This window comes from Silurus meridionalis, chromosome 16 (genome assembly GCF_014805685.1).
Source record: "Silurus meridionalis isolate SWU-2019-XX chromosome 16, ASM1480568v1, whole genome shotgun sequence".
Classification (NCBI taxonomy): domain Eukaryota; kingdom Metazoa; phylum Chordata; class Actinopteri; order Siluriformes; family Siluridae; genus Silurus; species Silurus meridionalis.
Genome location: NC_060899.1, coordinates 3,014,953 through 3,035,609, shown reverse-complemented (window position 1 = coordinate 3,035,609; position 20,657 = coordinate 3,014,953). Strand labels below are relative to the sequence as shown.

Genomic DNA, 20,657 nt, shown 5'->3' with positions numbered 1-20,657 from the left:
TGACACTGGATAGTACGATTATAAATAAATCCTTCCTATAACTGTGGAGCCATAAGCCCATAAGCTCAATTATGTAACCCAATTCCTTATAAATTCATTTTAACGATGTTCTCAACAACAGCTTCAACAAACATGGCAGCCGAGGACAAACAACTCGCAGCCATCGCCCGTGTTCTCACCTTCACGTTCACACAATCACCTCGACTCAATCACACTTGTGCAGTATGAGCTTTCTGCACGCCCTGAGTTGTTTTCTCACCTCGCACTTACTTCATCTAGAGCACACTGTTCCTTAATCACCTGACCTTTCCTGCACCTTGACTCTGCCTCTGGATTATGTTGGTGCTTTGAAAGACCTGTTTACCTGCACGTGTGCCCTCACCTGCATTCCTGACGCCTGGTACAAGATTCTTTCACGTGTAAGGTGTATTTTTTACCTCCTGCTCTCTAATCAAAGTAAAAGTGGGTATACTGGCTATGATAAACTGTGAATGAGTGAGTGAATGAGTGCACATGGGGTCCTGTAATGGAATGTTTGGGCTGTTGGCGTGGTTTGTACACAGAGGCGCTGTTATCCTTTCAATTATACAACTGAGCAGTTGAGGGTCTTGCTCAAGGACCCAGAAGTAGCAGATTGGTGGTGCTGGGATTAAAACTAATGACCTTCTAATCAAAAGTCCAACATCTTAACCATTGAACTACCTCATTTCCTTTGGCCTTTCAGCCCATAAAAGCACTTTGATCGCCTTGTCTTTGGCATTCCAGTTCAGCCTTAAGGTGTTTGGTGGGGTTGAGGCCAGGACCTTCAAAAACCATGGTGTGTTCACAGTCAAACAGTCCCGCGTTCACATAGGGGCAATTTAGCATAACCAGTTCCGCCTACCTGCACCTTTTTAGACAGCAAAAAACACTTAAACAAATAAACACCTTCAGGATAAACTAGAACAGCAATTACATGGCGTCAAAATGCTCACATAGGCTGAACGAAATCCCAAATCACAACAAACACATTCAAAAGTTTAGTAGAGATCCATTGTTGAAGTTCGGAAACTGTTATAAAAACCAGTGCATGAAAACAGCAGAATCTGGAAGGATTTGAAAACAGGGAACTATGTTTGTGGGTAAAAACCGACCCAGTTTACACAAAAATGGTAAACAGGAAACTTTGTTGTTCACGAATATGAAATGGAATATTTAAAATTAAAAATAAAATCCAGTCATATACCTTATTTTTCGGACTATAAGCCGCTACTTTTTTCCCACGTTTTGAACCCCATGCTTAAACAACAAAGCAGCTTATTTATGAACTTTTCCTGGGTTTTTCCCGGTTTCACAAACTTCAAGCCAAAAAACAGAACCCCATAACTTTAGACCAATAAAATCTCCGAATGGAAACGAAAAAACGTACCTCACCTGTGTTCTGAGCTGCACGACATCGGAAGAAAAAAACGTTTTTTTAAACACACGACGATGCCAAAAGATAAACTCTCGAGAGAAATAGTTGTGAAAGGAAGGAGGAAGACAGTGAACAATGACTTTCTTGGTAGGCTACTGTTTAGATACAAGTCGTTGTAACGCGTTGAGTGAAATCCTATTATCACAGACAGGATTCTAAAACTCGTGCTTTTTTATTTTTCTTGGCAACAGTGTTACAGGTTAGTCTACAAGAAACTTAGAAATGAGCATCAGAAAATAATAAGGACATATTCCTCAGTCTTGCACACATGCAGTAATAAAAAATGCGGTGCCAGGCTATTCCCAAAATGCCGCTCTGCTCTTAAAGGAGCCACAACATATTTCACCCGTTACACCGTGTAACAGACACTGTCTTTTGTTAAAGCCTGTGTAAAGTTCATTAGTTTCATTGTAGACACCTGCAGCTTATAGTCCGGTAATTACGGTAACATTTTTTATTTGACAGTAGAGAAATGTTGGATAAATGTAGCTTATATCATCCAGCATTTCTTTGTATTCAGCCTTAATTTCAGCATTATTAGTCTCAGATGTTGTAGTCTAACAGTAATTATGTAAAGATGCTTAGTTGAGTAAAGTTGAGTGAATGTATACCCTTCACTTTTGCACCATGCAAGCTTCACAAATGAATCTATATATAAGCAAAGTAAATAAATGTGTAGTAGAAGTAGTACAAAAAAGCACAAAATGAGTGTAAAAAACATCGAAAGCCACAAAAAAAAGAGATGTTTTTAAACTGGCTATTGGGGATGTTTTTCAAGTCATCCGAGCGACACAATGTACAACACACACCACACACACACACTCACCAGTGTGTATATACTCTAAGCACTGATCATGTAACAGAGGCTCTTCATCTGACACTGGAACTAGACAGTCCTGTTTTTCGCATGGATGGATGAATATCGAGTGTAGGATGCACAACAGCCAGCCTCTTTCATCCCTCACTCATGACAGCGTGGCCACACCTACACCAATGGCTTTGAGGTGAGGAATTGACACAATGCACACACACACACACACACACACACACACAAAAAAAAAACGAGAGGATAGTGCACACATGGTATGAGGAACACTACGACGGCTTCTCGTACAAACTCCAGGATGAGGAAAAGCATTGTTTTGGTTCTTTTTCTTCTGGCTGTGAGTAGGAATATTTCTGTAGGACTGAATGTAGCACCGTTTGTTTTGCATGATCAGTGTTGAATGTTAACTGCTGAGCTTGGAGGAGTTTTCTGCTCTCTTGGGATTCTAGTTTGCACATGTCAGGGTCTGTTTACTGGGCTGAGACATTTCTTCTTGATGTAGTCTGGGGTTTGATTTACATTTTACTTCACTTTTACTTTTAGTTTCAGAAACTATTGTTTTAAAAATAGACTGTTTTTGATGAATGCATTTGACTGATTAAGCAACTAGTGTAGTATATTTGTGTGGTGGCCTGGGGGAACACCTTTACACTGTGAAATGAAATTTATGAGTTTCTTAGTATCTCAAGCTGGTGGTAGCTTATGGTTTACAGCATTGACTTTGGATCTGAAGGTAATCTGAGTTTAAATTCCAGCCACATCAAGATGACACTCATGGGCCCCTGAGCAAGGCTCTTAACTCCATAGCTTCTCAATTGTATGAATTAGATAAATGTAAATCGCTCTGGATAAGGGTGTCTGCCAAATGCTATAAATGTAGATATACTCTATGTATGTATGTATGTATGTATGTGTATATATATATATATATATATATATATTTGCTAGATTTATTTATGTACACAAAAGTATTGTGTATATATATATATATAAAATAAAAATAATACTAAAAACAAAAATAATACTTTTGTGTACATAAATAAATCTAGCAAATCTAAATATACATATGTATATACAATAAACGATAAACCTATTATAGGATTGCAAAGTGTGAGGTAGAGATGTAGAGACCAGCTCAGTGCTGTTGTCTAAAACAATAAATACGTTGCAAAGTGCAATATTTATTAATAATAACATGGTACAATGTGCAAAAGGGAAGTAAATAAAGCCAGAAGGGCATTAGTCAAAATAAGGTGTGTGTGTGTGTGTGTGTGTGTGTGTGTGTGTGTGTGTGTGTGTGTGTGTGTATACTGACCAGTAAAGATAACTGCAAAAGGCAACATGAGGTGGTGGTGTTGTAATTTGTGCAACAACAGTAATAGTAGGTATTGACAGGCAGTTTTTATTCACTAAACTCCCTGTAAAAATGCGTTTTGAGTAAAGATGGCTCTTTTATATAAAGTCCTTGATTTACTTTAAAATAAAAATAAAATAAAAAAAAAAACAATCCTTTGCATGTAGCACATCATTATTATTCAGCTCATTAAATGCATGAGAAAGTGATCCAGTGACTCCTGACCTCATGCTATTAGAACAGACAGCCAATTTAGCGCGTGTCGGAAAATCAACACATCTGGCTCCGTTTCATGGCTTGTGTCGCGTGAACACCTCGGCCTAAGGGCAAATGCCACGGTTTGTTTTATAACTTAACTGTTATATTTAGTATTGTTTTGTAACTATTTCCCATGAAGCAGGTAGAGCATCCAGACAAGAAGGAGCCTCGAGGGCTCGAAATCGAAACCAGTTTGTAAATCTACAGAGCCTGAAAGCTTTTTTTAACACCTGGACATTATGTTTTATTAAAGGTTAATAAACTGTCACTATGATTAAGTGTTTAAGAATGGAGAAATGAAATAAGGAGGGAATTGAACATACTGCATTAAGCGCATTTTAGATCCTTATGCAACACTAAATGACTCTAAATAACATTTAATTAAGAGAAGTAAAACTGTTAAGCCTCTGGCGGAAAACCTTGGATACAGTGTTGCGATTGTAACTATAACACATAAAAATGATTTGTGACTAAAGTGCCTAATTAGAGCGAGGTGTGAATGTCAAATCCAATATTATATCTCTATTTTAAGATGATGGCTGTTCTGAATGCTATTGAACCCACTGAGGTGTTGGTTTATGGCTCGGAATTGCAGTTTTGCACTCAAGCGTCCATCAGTAAACATTAGATAATCGCAACAACGAAATGGTAATCAATGAGCATTTGGTCTGATGTGTCTGATTGCGCTAAAAGATTCTTCCTCATACCACCTCAGGGAGTGTTTCAATCACTCATACCACCACTGGCTCACTCATTAAATATAAACTTATATGGACTATATTCGAACAAATGTAGTCCTGTAACGCAGCTTTGGGGCAATTTTCCATTGTTAAACTGCTAAAAAATTCATAAAATTAAATGTATTATTTATATGGATTTACTCAATAATGATCGAATATTCTTGTAGAAATTTCTGCAAATTCTGGATACATGAACAGGTTCAGTTTTAAACATAAATCACTTTGTATTATATCATTTATACATCATTTCTCTGTTTTTTGGTGTGGTGCGTGTTTTCAGCTGTGGGCCGAGAGTTCACATGTGCTACCAAGCAAGAACAAGATCACAAAAGAGACTGACGTATGTATATATTACTAACTTTCTCCCAAAATGTATTCAAAGTGATTTCCATGAAATAATAATATTCAGTATATTTTGTGATTTTCAAAACTTGAACATTGCCTTGTGGCTTTCTTTCTAAGGAGCGAGTGCTCATTCGTTCCAAGAGGAGATGGGTGCTGTCTACTTTTGAACTGGAGGAAGAAAGTCTCGGACCCTTTCCTCAGAAAGTTACAGAGGTTTGGCAACTTGTAAATTAATGTATTGATTTGTAAAATCGCTTTAAAAAGAAAAAAAGTAAGACAACAAGAAAAACTAGTAATACACTGCCACTGTCCAGATGCAAATTATGTAGTTATAAATGAATGCATTTTATATAAGATTTATATTCTGAACATCCAAAAGTAAATCAGATGAAACCAAAGAGACCCTTGATAGTAATAAAAAAGTAATAATAAATATGCTAAATATAATTTATGTATTTTTTTTAAAGAATTACATAAGAGAAATGCCACCAATGAGAATACTAATAGTATTAATAATAACAATAATAACCATAATAATAATAATAATAACAATAATAACCATAATAATAACATTAATAACCATAATAATATTAATAACAATAATAACATAATAATAATAATAATAATAATAATAATTAATTCTAACTAAATTTCAATAGAGACCCTTATTATTATTATTATTATTATTATTATTATTATTATTATTATTATTATTATTATTATTATTATTATTATTATTATTATTATTATTATCAGTAGTAGTAATAATAACAAAAATAAATTAAAATGTAAAAAAAAAGTTGTAAGTGTAAAAGTTGGCATGTAAATTCTTTTTTTTTGCCATGTCATCTCTTTTACGCTGTGTAACCTAAAGCATAAAACAATGGGAAAATAATCGTCCTGTATGATGGTGAACTCGATATGATGTCGATATCACCTTTTATTTTCCCCTTTTCTTTCCAAAAAGCAGTGCACACCTACTGTCATTCAGCTTTATTCTGTCATTTGTTTTTTTGGGGTGGTTTTGCTGCTAACTTGTTTTTTTTTTGTATCATAACGAGTCAAAACATCTGCTTTGAACAAATTCCTGTTCTTTCACAATTGAGAAATCTTTTTTTGTGTTTCCAGCCGTCTGCATGCTTTACCATTTATGGTGTTTTGTCTGCATATATGTGTCAGACACATGCACTGCAATTTACAGATGATTTATTGGCATTTCTGAAACCTTTTTCTTTTGAAAATCCAGTTTCAAGACAAGATGAAGCGTGTTGTGTTTATCTATCAAGATCTAAATAAAAAATTGTGGTTTGGGAAAAGACCAAATCATTCCATAAAGACCAATCAATGGATTCCAGTTCCAATCATTTCGGACTGTTTGCCAGAATTAATTCATCAATCTATTTATCGATCTACAGAAGAAAGTCACACATATAGTGTATGATCTTACAGAATGTAGCATAAGTAATATTACCCAAACCACACCACACATCTCAGGCATTCACAACACAATATTCACATTGCTGGTGTTCTGCATTTATTAGTTAAGTCTTTGGTGCTACAACTTCTCCTGCTTGCACACGCTCCCCACCCCCAACCCATTGTGTGGATAATTACCAAGTCTATGGCGAGTTTCTTCCCTTGTCTGGTCTTGTCTATTGTTTGGTCTAATCGTCTGCCCTGTATGTTACATCTCACTCACCTCCTCCACACACGTCCTCTAAAACTAACTCTGAGATACGAAGCACAAACCCCTCCACAAATATGCAAGTTAAGTAAACTTAAAGTGAAATAAATAATCTCATAACTTTCATAAAATACAAAAATTGGGACTTTTTTTTTTGTTAGGTTTTTTTTTTTTTTTTACATATACATTAATTCATTAATTTTAAATAAAGTTTGTTTTTGAAGGTAATGATTTTTGTACCTGTCAGAAAAAAGCAAAAGGAAAAAAAGAAAATAATTTTTCTTTAATATATATTTTTTTACCTGTCAGCCCAAATAAAATAAAAAAAAAAAAGAACAAAAAAACAAGCCAAAAAATAAATGAATAAATCAAATTTTATTTGTATTTTTTTTACCTGTCAGCCCAACTAAAAAGAAAGAATGAAAAAAAGAACAAACAAAGAAAAAAAAAAACACAAATACAATTTTATCTTTAATTTTTTTTTTACCTGTCACCCCCCCACTAAAAAGAAAGAAAGAAAGAAAAGAACAAACAAACAAACAAACAAATAAATAAGTACAATTTTATCTTAATTTTTTTTACCTGTCACCCCACTGAAAAGAAAGAAAAGAAAGAAAGAAAGAAAGAAAGAAAGAAAGAAAGAAAGAAAGAAAGAAAGAAAGAAAGAAAGAAAGAAAGAAAGAAAGAAAGAAAGAAAGAAAGAAAGAAATACATTATAAGAAAAAATTAAAGGAGACGTGTTGAATTGTGTTTATTTGGTTTTATCTTCAGTGATGACGTTCATTGTCACTGTATGAGATTCCTGTGTGTGATGCAGCGCTCTGTTCTACTGCGTCTCTATAATACTGATGCTTTCTGTAGCCGTGGCGTCGTCATGATGCTATTAAAGGTTGACTGATTCAGGTAGAACATCACTGAAGGTCTGGGGGTGAAATACACGACCTGATACTGCTCACAGTGCAGTCAATAACATCCACTGCAATTGTTTTTGCTCATCAGACATCATGCAAAGTTGATGATAAACTGTATGAATCATTGAATCCCATTTTTCTTTTTTTTTTTTCTTTTGTCCCCAGTTGCACAACGACAGGACGCTGACTTACTCTGTGCTCTTCAGCATCAGCGGTCAGGGAGTGAACGAAGATCCGCGGGATGTGTTCACTGTTAACGCGAAGACGGGCGAGTTATTTGTGCACAAGCCCATAGACCGGGAAAAGTACCCCATCTTCCATGTGAGTAACCAATCAAATCGTTCATGGGTATTTAAATTTATTTCATATTTCATTTTCAGTCGTTTTATCTTTAGTTGTTTTATTCCGCCAGGTGAATTTTGATGTGATGGACGAAAAAACTGGTGAAATTCTGGACAAAACGTTGGCGTTTAATGTGGCTATAAATGACAAGAACGATAATCCACCAGTCTTCATACCTGAGGTTCTATACGTCAAAATTCCAGAGAACGTAAAAGAAGGTAAGCAACACACACACACACACACACACACACACACACACACACACACACACACACACACACACACATATAATGAATTTAGACAACATGAAAAGTGAGAATCTCTCTTATACACACACACACACACACACACACACACACACACACACACACACACACACACACACACACACACACACACAAAATATTTTATTTTGGGTTAGGGTTAGGTAACCGATAAAAAAGATCACATCATTTAACCTTCCCTTTTTCCTAATTGCTCTCTTTTCTGTCTCAGGCCAACTTCCTGTTTCACTCCAAGCAAAAGACAACGATGAGAAAGACAACGATAACTCGCGCATCGCCATGAGGATTGTGTCTCAGGAACCAGCGCTGCCAAAGATCACCCTGGATTCCTTCTCAGATTTAAGAGACAGCATGATCATGAAACTGGCCTTCACCGGATGCTTTGATTACGATGTGAGTCTCAACATGCGCAAAATTCAGTACTTGCAGGACGCAGTTGGATTATCGTGGTTTTCTTATGTAGCGTAAAAGCAGTTATACTCTGACCTGCTTAACATGTTACACTGATGACTACAAATAATTTCAAAATCCTTTCTTGATAAGTAAAGAAGAAAGGAAAAAAAAATAATGGAATGGTAATAACTGTGCTTAAGGCTCTGGGTTACTGATCTGGAGGTCAGGTGTTCAGGCCCCAGAATCGCCAAGCTGCCCTCTTGGGCCCTTGAGCAAGGCCCTTAACTCTCTGTGCTGTATTATATGCCAATCCAGTGTTCTGACTCCTCTGCCTTTGTCATATGCAATAAATTGCACTGTGTAAGAATTTTAATGTGCTGAAATGTACTGTACATATGACAAATAATGTTTATTCTTTTTTTTTTTTTTTACAAAACCCTGTAAATGAGTTGCATACAGATGAATTTTTATAGAAAAAAAATATTTTATGATGTAAAATTTTATTAAAATGTCCTTTTTTCAAAATATTGTACGGAAGGTCGATTAGACTATTAATACTGCAGTTAGTATATACAAAAACACACCTCTGACCCTTGCTTTTGCTCATGTGCTGTAGAAAGTCAAAGAGTATAAACTGCTCGTCGAGGCAAAGGACCATGGAACGCCGTCGCTCTCCTCCACGACGACCGTAAACATCCAAATCACTGACTCCAACACTCACCCTCCCGTGTTCACGGCTCCAGTGGTAAAGATTTGCTTCTATCTCTATCTTCTTTATCGGTGACAAATTAGATTCATGTGTTAGAGCGACTTATCCATGTATTTTATCATAAAATGAAATAATGCTGTTCTCTGAAGCTGCTCTTACAGCGCTGTTTATCACTTCGTTCCAAATAATGGTGAACAGGAAGTTGTGCTATGAATGGGAGACCACATCCATAAGAAAAGAAATGACACATGAATGGATAAAAGTGAAAAGTCCCGAGAATACAGCAAATCCAAACCATGGCAGAAAAAAACAAATCAATAAATGCCAATTATGCTATAAAAGCCTTAATGGATTATCCTTTAATTTGTGTAATAAACTCTAATATAAAAATAAATAAACAACAATGGTCCTATAACTGAGCCCTGAGGCACTCCTGAAACAGGATCCAGTCAAATTCTATTATAAAGCTCCACCATTTACCAGACCTTCAATTTAATTATTTATAATTTGATATAAATATAATATCAATGCATTTCTATTGGTTTGTTATAAACTTATAGTATTAACTGGCTGATTTCTATGCTTTAGTTGAATGCTAAGGTTATGGAAATGGAAACCAATAAGGAGATTTTAAGGATGCGGGTGCGAGACGAGGACACTCCGAACACTCCAGGGTCCCGACCGGTGTTTAAAATCCTGAAGGGGAATGAGGAGGGCAACTATAAGATTGAGACAGACCCAGTAACCAATGAAGGAGTGCTGACTGTCATTAAGGTAGATTTCAGAAGGTCACATTCACAAAGTCATTATATTAATCTTTTCATGTGAAAAATGATTTGCTCCAAAAATCGTCAATTTATTAAATAGAATAATTTGGTATATAATACACAGGTAACAGCTTGGCAGTTAGATAACAGATTGGATACACAGATAATAGATAAGTTACTAGATTAGATACACAGAAAAAAAAAATATATATATATACTTATATATATATTATATCATATGATTTATTTAATTCATGGATCTGTATGTTCTTGTTCCACAGGGAAAGGATTATGAGAGAACGACTCTAGCCGAGCTGGAAATCGGTGTGGAGAATGAAGAGCCCTTGTTTGTATGCAATAATTGGAAGCCGGTCAGTGCTGTACCGAAAGAAGGAAAAGTTGGCGGCACTGCTAAAGTCTCCATCAAAGTCATCGACGTGAACGACCCCCCAGTGTTTAAGAATACGATTCAGAGTGTTTTCAAGGTTGAGGAAGAAGATCCAGGAGAAGTGTTGTACACGCCCATAGTCACAGATGAGGATTCAGACCCAAATAAAATCAGGTACAGTGTGTGTGACAAGCAATCTTTTTCTTCAGGTTAATAACTTGGAGAGTTTCTTTAGAATCAAAAGGTTCTCTTTTGTAGAAGTTTACAACAATAATAAAACCTTACGGACATGTGAATGACTGTTGGTGTGTTTCAAGGTACGAGCTAGTAGAAGATCCAGCTAAGTGGGTGTCCATAGACCCAAAGACAGGCAAGATAACCTTGGTAAAAAAGATGGACCGGGAGTCTCCATATGTCCACAACAGCACCTACACTGTCGTGATGCGAGCAATTGATAATGGTACGACCACGTAAAACCAGGTTTTTATACAAAACTTAGTTCCAAAATAAAGATAATACTATTTAACAAAGAAAATATATATATATTTTTAAATGGCAAAGCTTTCAGCTGTATCTCCTAAATAATGCTTACGTGTTCCATGAATAATGGTGAACATGTAAAAATATGTATAAAATAATCAAATATATACAATAACAATGTCAACTCTTCATTCTCTCATTTGTTTTGCGACACAGGAGAACCTCCTGGCACAGGAACAGGAACTTTGGTGATCCATCTTGGGGATAAGAACGATAATACACCTCGTCTCACCTCCAACACCACGGTGATGTGTGGGAATAAAGCAGACAGAGGGAGAGTCACTGCAGATGATGCTGATGTTTTTCCATTTGGTGGACCCTTTACTTTTACACTTGGAAAAGATGATGTGGAGCTGAAGAGACTGTGGAGATTTGACCCAAGCACAGGTAAGAATAGAGAGTAACAGGATTAGTCACATCATTATATTTACAGTCAACAGAAACTGCAGGAGCTGCTGGTGTAGGTTTTATTGTGAGCGATATAATATAATATAATATAATATAATATAATATAATATAATATAATATAATATAATATAATATAATATAATATAATATAATATAATATAATATAATAAAGCTAGAGCTGTCACTTGATTATAATATTTATTCATTGATATTTAATTATTGTCATGAGTACATTTTTATCTGTTCTAATTGTACCCTAAATGAATACATTAAAAGTTTTTAATACTCTAATCAACATGGACATGAACAAATATTAAAGCTTTATGCAAATGTTTTTATTATTAGTGAAACCAAGCAGCATAGAGCATGAAGACAAAATATTCTTGTAAATGTTTTAAAATAATTATGGTGTTTTAAATTACGTAAATCATCAGAAAACGAAAACTGAACTTTTGCTATGTTTCCACACGGACGGTTTTAATTGCGGGATGTGCATCATGGCGGATTTTGGTGCTTGATTTGAGACTTGGCGCATCGGTAAAACAAATGTTTAGTGATTAAAAATTATTTTTCGGTGGAGTTTGTTTTATTTTTTTATATATTTGAATAAAAAAGGACGTTGTGAATAAATGTGTTGCGTTGAACGTTTAATTTTTTTATTTTTTTAAATAAAAATGGTCAAAAAAAATGCGCTCTGCGTTAATCATGCGTTAATAAATATTAGTACTAATTATAATTAATAATATAGTACTAATATAATATAATATAATATAATATAATATAATATAATATAATATAATATAATATAATATAATATATCAAAGTTATCGGAACTTGTACAAGCATCAAACCAATTTTATCCCACAGACATGCCCTGATTGGTCAGATGGTGTTTATTAGACCTCTGTCAGTGTTGCAGGTTTAGATTAATGCACTATTATTTTAGATACCTGTACCAGATGATCATTTGTTTGCCTTTCTGCTGTGGTTCTACCTCAGGAGCCGAAACCTCATTGGTCAGCCTGACGAGTCTGCCCTACGGGACATACACAGTTCCCCTGAAGATCGCAGACCAACAGGGGGTGGTAGCACAAGACGTTTTGCATGTGGTGGTGTGCAACTGCGGGAAAGGAGACGTATGTCAGGGTCTGCTACCTCGATCCTCCAGCCTCCACAGAGGAGCTATTGGAATTCTACTGGGAGCATTGTTCTTGTTGGCTTGTAAGTGTTTTCCAGAAGAGTTAAGCTAAATCAGAACATATTTACATAAAACATTTTACATTTACATTTGGCTGAGAAAAAAAGGTGCCCAATTCTCACCATTATAAATAATTATTTTTTTTATAAAAATAGATAAAAGTTTGTGTTTGAACCTCTATTGTATTATTTTTTTAACTGGAGCTCAAAGACTAATAAAGCTAAAACATACAAAAGCTTTATTTACCATTTAGTAAACTGCATGTCTAAATTGACGGCCATTCACCTCACCTCATGACATCGTTTGTCTCATTAACGCTTTTCCAAGATAAACAGTATAATATAGTTGAATTAAGCTGCGTTCACACTCGGTTAGTGGCTGGAACAGGTAATACGGTCTTATGAACACAAAGGTAACGTGGTAAATTATAATATATATAATATGGACAGTTATTAGGGTAAAAAACCCAAACGATTGTAAAAGACATGCAAATTAATTCATTAGTCAAGTCAAGAAGCTTTTATTGTCATTTCAACCATATATAGCTGATGCAGTACACAGTGAAATGAGACAACATTGCTCTAGAACCCTGATGCTACATACAACAACAATCACAGAAACCGAAAACACAGGGCTAAGGACTAGTAGGTGTCCTCGCCACAGAAAGTGCATGTGTGCAACCTGGTGCAAACAGTGCAAAGACAACACAAGACAGTTCAAAACAACACAAAACAGTGCAAAGACAACACAAGACAGTTCAGGACAACACAAAACAGTGCAAAGACAACACAAGACAGTTCAGGACAACACAAAACAGTGCAAAGACAACACAAGACAGTGCAGGACCAAACACAAAATAGCTCTGCCAGTAAACCTGTTGTGACAAGACAAAGTGAACAAAATTGAACAGTACAAAATGTAAACAAAAATATTGTGCAAATGAGCAGTATAGCAGCAGTTCAGAAAAGATGTGCAAAGAAAGCATTTAAAAAGTTTATGGTAATGAAGTGATGTAATGTGAGTGGTACTGAACTTATGGATGTGTGAAGTGAGTACGAGTGTGTGTTGAGTCCGGGTTGTCACACAGTTGTGTGTGTGTGTGTGAGTTCAGTTCAGTTCAGGTTAGATTGTATGTAGGCATTCAGGCAGATTTAGAAAATAAATATATAATATGGACGAGGCTGATGCTAAACAGCGGAACGGAATCAGTTTCTGCTTCATTGAACCAAAAAGTCATATCAATCAAGAGGTTATTAAAGGCATAGTTTGTTGTTGTTGTTTTTTCCCCCAGTGCTGCTCTGCTTGTTTTTCTTCTGTGAGTGTAAAGAGAAAAAGAATTTCAAGCAGGCGTTGCCAGACGATGGAAACCAAACCTTGATCATCTACAACGAGGAAGGAGGAGGTTCACTGTGCAAGGTGTGTTCTCAGTCACTAATTTTACTCTGTAGCATTGTCTCCTTGCTAACGCTAGCTGTCAGGCTAGTCACATGTTTCACTTTCTGCACTGTCCCAAAGTTATTAAGCTTAAACAGGGAAGTTGGTATTGAAGTGCATCGGGTCCTTGTGCCATACAGTTTATAGTGCAGGCAGATCCTGTTTGTTCTCCAGTAACAGACGCTTTAGACATTATTGAATAAATTCAGGTGCTGCACTGGAGGTGTAGGAAAGCAGATGACTAAAGTATAAAGGTGTGTTACTCCTCTTCTGTCTCAGCCTATACAGGACTTGGTCAACATGCTTAGAGGTGCTTGAAGTCCTCAAGACTGAAGACTCAAGCCTTTATTTTTGCACAGTCTACACATTACATTTTTAAATTCTTTTTTATTTTATTTTTTTACTCAAATCGGACTACTGGACAAGTCTGAGCAAACTAAGTTTTGTGAACATTGCAGGAATCTGAGCACTACTATTTGAAATGATTTATTTCATCACAGAGGACGTATGGGGAATTGCTAATTGATGCACTACTTGATAAAAAAAAGCTTGTTCATCTATATTAGCTATAAGAAGCCTGAACTGCAGTACAAGCATGCAATCTGTGTTGTATGCATTGTGTGTGTTATTTTGTTACAGTATATGTACTTCAATACATATTCATTTAAAATTATTATATTTCTTCTTTCAGTCTGACTTAAAACTCCAGAGCCCAACTAGCTTTAATCAGAGCTTGAACACGGAAATGCTTCAGGTGTGTACTGGATATTTAATATTTTTTCAGTGCATGTGCATTTTATATGCATGAGCACATATTACAGTTAAAAGTGTAAAAATGTAACTACTTTACTCTGTCCTTCCTTACCTGCACTGTAGACCTCTTCTGCACTGTTTATTAGGGATGTGCATCCTTTCACAAACACACCTTTGTAGGGCAAAAAAAAAGAAAAGAAAAAGCTGAAATAAAACCAGAGGTTCTTTTCCAGCTGTGTCTGCAGGAAGATGCAGCTCTACCTCTACCATGTTAATCTGTATTCCATGTGACTCTCAGGACACGCCTCAGTCTCTGTTGTTTTGATCTACATAAAAAATATTGGTCACAAATTATTGGTCACTTTGTAAATAATAAAAGTACAGCACTTTGATTAAAAATTATGTATAAATTAAATATTTTCAAACCGATGCATCGTCATACAAACGCCGACTTGTATTCGATCCACACTTTATTAATCGATGCATCATTGATAACATTTATGCTAATGCACCGATGCTAATCAGCCATCCCTACTGTATATCACCAAACCTTATCCAAGTCTTTACGTCTTTACTCTTATCATCATAGTCAATTTTTACAAACCCTGCCATACACTGCACTTCCAACCCCAACCTGAACAATGTTCATTTTTCACCCTGTTTTTCTATAACTTATTTCTCTGCTATACAAGATCATCCTTATCACTACTTTACCCTATCCTACATTATTCTTCCTTTACACATTCACCAACCTGTGCCTTTCCTACTACCCTCATCCATGCTTTACTATATCCTTTTTGCCCAAATTCACCCATCTTTTCTGTTTTACACCACATCCCAGTGGTACATATAAGATTAAGTACAACTATCATTCTATTATTATCCTACTGCCTCCCTACTCTACCGCACCAAACCCACTCTTTAATTTACCGTACTCTCTTTTCTTTCTTTCGCCTTTTTAGTTTGATCCACAGTTTCAACAAAATACCATCAATCATTATGGCAACCAGATGCTAAACACTACTCAGGTATGTACCATACATCTGCGTTTTGTATAGACAGATGGATGATATATTACAGGACACATGAAAAAAACAATTTTCAGCACTATTTATTGAATTTTTTCGTGTTTGCATATGCTGTAGGACTTCATAATAAGCTTTGCTTAGGCCATTCCTTGTTCCATCTCGGAAGGACATCAGCTTTACTTCTTATGCCTTGTTTTCAGTAGTTCCTTCTGTTTTTTGTCTTTATTTCATCACCCATATGTTTATATTAAAACTAAAGACAAAATAGTCTGTCTGACTGGTGGTTTTCTGCCATAAAGCTCACACAGGTCCTTAACGGAAATGACACGACTAACTCGAGGAACAGCTATGCTAAGACAATGGTGAGTTTTACAAAAACTATAGAACTGAAGTCTTTAACGTTTTTAAGGTCAAGGACCCTTTAGGCAAGAGAGACATGGGGCAGGGACCCCCTGATACAAAATGTGTCAAATGTAGCCACTGCTAAAAATAGAAACCAATCATATTACGCTAGTTGTATTATGTTAAGACAATTAGAACTATGTTGCTGTCGTACAGTACATACATCATTGTCTGTATATTTTCCTATTTTTTCAAATTTTTCTAAAAGTTTCATGCATCATAACAAATATATTTTGCAATTGAAATTACAATTTTATTAAGTTGTTCACGGTTGTCTTTTATTGTAATAGATTTGCAGTTTCATACATTTTCCTTTTACTATCAAGTGGCCTGTTATACATTTATATGAACATCTGTGTTAAGTTGAATAGAATTTAAATGTAATAATTATAATATTTGTAAAATTAAATATTTTATCTTTGATGTTTTTACCCATGTTTTTTTGTTATTTATTATTATTTGTAATTCATCATTAATTAGTGGGGCCCCCCTGCTGTACCGCCGTGGACCCCCTAAGGGTCACGGACCCCCGGTTGAAAACCTATGCTATAGAATGTCTGCTATCTGTCCAAAACAACTTTTTTTTTATACTGAAATTATTTCTATCAACTGTGATTTGTGTCCCATTAGGCCTGGACGAGAAGCAGGAACAGCACAAATGGCACCACAACGGGAAATCGATTTGATGTACGAAAACACGGCCCCACGTTACTTTAAAATGAATAGTTTTTTTTTTTTTTACATATATGGTTTTTGCATATTCTGATTTTCTTGTATTTTGCACTTTTCAGAGGGGATTCAGCAGATCCTTTAGCTCACAGTCGGAGTGGAATGTAGAAGAACAGCTTGAAAGGGTAAAATGTTGCTCTTTTTTCATGTCCACATGCTCTCCTGCTCTGTATTGAAGCTACAGTGGTCTCTGATTGGTCAGAAGATGACAGTGGTCCGATATTTCCTACAGCAACTCCAATGTCCGTATTCGAATATTGTATGTTATTGTTGTTATAGTAAGTGTGAATGAATTCTCAAGGAGTTGTTCGGCAGACGTGTTACATAATGAATTTAATTCAAGTTTAATTCAAATTATGATTTCATCAAGAAAGAAAACGTTTAATTTATTGATATAGTGAAATTGTTCTGTATAAAAATGATTATAAAAAAGTTTTTTCTGACATAAAAATTTGCACATTGCAAATGTAGGTTTTCATGCGTTTGTAAATCAAGGCTACCAGCTTAAGGTTACTATGACGACAACTACAACTACTTATAATAGTAAAAATATAATAATAATTATAATAATAATAATAATAATAATAATAATAATAACAAAATAAATGTCTGATAAAAAAACACCTTGTATGAAATAATACATAAAATAAAATAGAAACATAACTTGATGAAAATAAAGATTTTCAGTGCTTAATAAAAAAACAATAAAGTGCTTATAAAAATATATACAATATACAATATAGTGCTTAATAAAAAAACAATTAGTCTGAATGATTTGATTTGAAAGTCACCATCCAATTAGACGGTTAGATTTGTGTCAGATTGTTATCTAAGCATCTAATATGAACATACAAGTTTCACTTTTTGGAAAATGATTTAATGTTTCAGTAGTTAAAATGGGTATCAGTCCAAAGAAACTGTGATGGTGTAACCCTATGACATTCTACTGCTCATCTTTTGCATTCTATTGGAAGTGTGTTATATCTCGTGGATACCATTCATTTAGGACCCCCATATGGTCCCTTAGGACATGTTTCCATCATCCAAATTTCAAAAAATGTCTACAGTTGTTTCTTTGGTTTAATGATGATTGATTAATAATCCACAGTAATGTTTGTTCATTTCTATGACTCATCACTGCAGATGCTCAGAAAACTTTCTAATGAGCAGCAGGACTTTCCTGAATATCAACCACGTGATTACAGCTCAGAAGGAGCCGATGCCAATGACGAGACGCTGGACAAGCTGTCTTTCCACAGCAAAGGAGATGATCTGGAATTTCTTCAGACTTTGGGGCCAAAGTTTAGCACTCTGGATGAGATCTGTCATCAAGGAATTAAAGAGAACAACATAAAGTTTAAATAAATAAAAAATACATTTTGGGTCTTTCAGCTTTTAAATAGTTTTCCTTCCCTATGGATAAAAGTCACAAGTATGAGATGTTGTTTGCCAGCACAACAGCTGCAACGATGTCCTTCTAAAGGAGAAAAAGCAAACAAAAAGGAATCATAATTCCAGAATGGTGCAGCAATGACTTTTTTTTTCCATGATGGACACTGATCATTTTTTCTGGCACATTATAAGAGCACACATTTAGCACAATTTCTATGATACAGCCATAAATCCTTTGTGTCTACATTCTACATCTACTGCAGCTTTTCAGTGTATTAAATGAACTTTCCACATTTGGCCACACCTTCCTGTTCTAATGACCTCGCTTTCTCTGGTGACTGGTTCAATATTTTGTCATTCGTTAAGTCCAGTTTAAGCCGTTATGCTAACCGTGGTCTGTTTTAGCATTACAAGTCGTCTCGGATCAACGAGTCCTAATTTCTGTGCATATATGGACACGACTAAATGAAATTAGACTCAAATTAAAAACCTGTGACGTCACGATTTCACTCAAACTTTGATTTATTCCCACTTTAAGGCGGCTAATTGGGTCTGGGTTCCCTCAACAAAGTGAGCGGTTTTAGGTAGCAACAGGACACACAGGGTTGAATCATTGGAGCACTTAACATTAATGATAGCAAGAAGTTAAGCAGAAACAACATTTCATGTAAAGAATGTAGAAACACCATAGTAACGTTGGACATCTTGCTCTCAGAAAAACCATGGGATGGATATTTCAAGCCATTGAAGACACTTTAGTGTATGTGAACTTGCATCAGACGTTCCATAGATTTGCTAGCTGTGTCATTAATCTGCCACTCTACAAAACCCCAAGCGTGATCTAATGGCTTCGCATCTACTAAATGGGGAGGACATTGAAATACATTAAGGTTATCGGGCACTGGGATATCATCATACTGAGGTTATTATAAGGTAAATCATGGACATTATTTCAATACAATTTTATTTATATGGCACTTTTAACAACACATAGCACTGTTATATAATAATACCTGTAATATGTGTGTTTTCAGTCTGTTCAGGTCTGCTTCAGCTGGCTGCTCCGTTAGCCTATTGCATTTCCGCTTCCGCCAACAATGGCGCCATTACTGGGCGATGGTAGCTCACTGCAGTATATTTCAATGCGAGCCGCTGCCTTCAGCTTTGATTTGTCAATGCTCACCTGGCTGTATTAGTTTGTTTGAATGTCAGATTTTTATTATTGTTTTGTGCCTGTCCTGATTACAAGCTTGATTATTATTTTTTGGCTGCCCATCACACTGCGATATTGTAAAAGTCAAAACGTGGGTATTCAGTGGTCGTAGACGTGCAACTGTCATTTGTATTGGGTGTGTGGTTTTAGGCTCTGTTTTTATTTTGGAAGCGAGTTCGGGAAAGGAAATTGTCTTAAGTTGGTGTTTTTTAGGTATATTAGTGAACAGTTTATCGCAGCATTTTGTGTAAATTTAACCATGACACGATTAAAGTCACAGAGAACACACTCTGCAGTGCCTGCAGTGTATCTGCATGATTTCACATATTAACAATAAAACCTGTAAATCTGCTTATTGAAGTGGACAGTGAATATATATAATGCACTATGTCAATATGTTAATATGAGTTAACTCCTGTGTGTGTGTGTGTGTGTGTGTGTGTGTGTGTGTGTGTGTGTGTGTGTGTGTTTTATTTCTGGCTACTTTCAATGAACCCAATACTAAATTTACTATAACTTCCATACAACCCCTTGCCTTATCTTACCCTGTATAGCCTTCGTTAGGTGGGTCATTTTCAGCTGTGAGTCTCAAAAGTAGGGGTGTGACCTAACAGGTTAACCCTCAGGTGGGTCGCAACAATTGTTCTCAAATTTAAATGTATTATTTCCTGAGGTAAAAGTAGGAAACTGGCAAAAAGAAAACCCATTTGGGTAACCCTGAAAAGCACAACTATAAATCATTGATCTTCTATTAATGAAAAATTCAATTAATGAAAAGTAACTTTATAAATGTCACATGTACATTAGAGCACGGTGAAATTGTTTCTTCACATGTCCCAGTAATGTTGGGAAACTGGGGTCCGAGCTTCAGAAGCACTGTTGTGCAAAGGGTTAGGGGCCTTGCGAAAAGACCCAAGAGTGATAGCTTGTCAATACTGGGGCTTGAACCACCGACCTTCCATTAGCCATGTGAGAAGAAAAATTGTCCATGGTTACCCCAAAGGTTGCATGTGGTGGTGAATTAAGGTGAGATTAAAGAGAGGTGGAGATAAATCGCCTAGGATGAAAAGCCATCTGGTTGTTTTGAGATTAAGCTTTAGCTG

At 35.7% G+C, this 20,657-nt stretch overlaps 1 protein-coding gene across 2 annotated transcripts; it reads left to right on the top strand.

Annotated features, from left to right (window-relative positions):
- Window positions 1-2,489: 2,489 nt before the first annotated feature.
- Window positions 2,490-19,905, top strand: LOC124398667 (cadherin-like protein 26). 2 transcript variants are annotated; one of them, XR_006928094.1, is made up of 20 exons: window positions 2,490-2,619; window positions 4,915-4,974; window positions 5,097-5,192; window positions 7,740-7,895; window positions 7,987-8,134; window positions 8,412-8,593; window positions 9,210-9,338; window positions 9,891-10,076; window positions 10,351-10,631; window positions 10,775-10,917; window positions 11,154-11,384; window positions 12,405-12,626; window positions 13,895-14,019; window positions 14,729-14,791; window positions 15,753-15,818; window positions 16,118-16,180; window positions 16,851-16,907; window positions 17,012-17,074; window positions 18,093-19,274; window positions 19,376-19,905. XR_006928094.1 is itself a non-coding variant. In XM_046868903.1 (19 exons), the coding sequence occupies exons 1-19, from the start codon at window positions 2,542-2,544 to the stop codon at window positions 18,312-18,314; spliced, it is 2,571 nt and encodes an 856-aa protein (XP_046724859.1). In that variant the 5' UTR covers window positions 2,490-2,541; the 3' UTR covers window positions 18,315-19,905. The 2 variants fall into 2 exon arrangements, 1 of the variants encoding a protein (XP_046724859.1); XM_046868903.1 differs by having other exon boundaries at window positions 18,093-19,905.
- The last annotated feature ends 752 nt before the right edge of the window (window positions 19,906-20,657 follow it).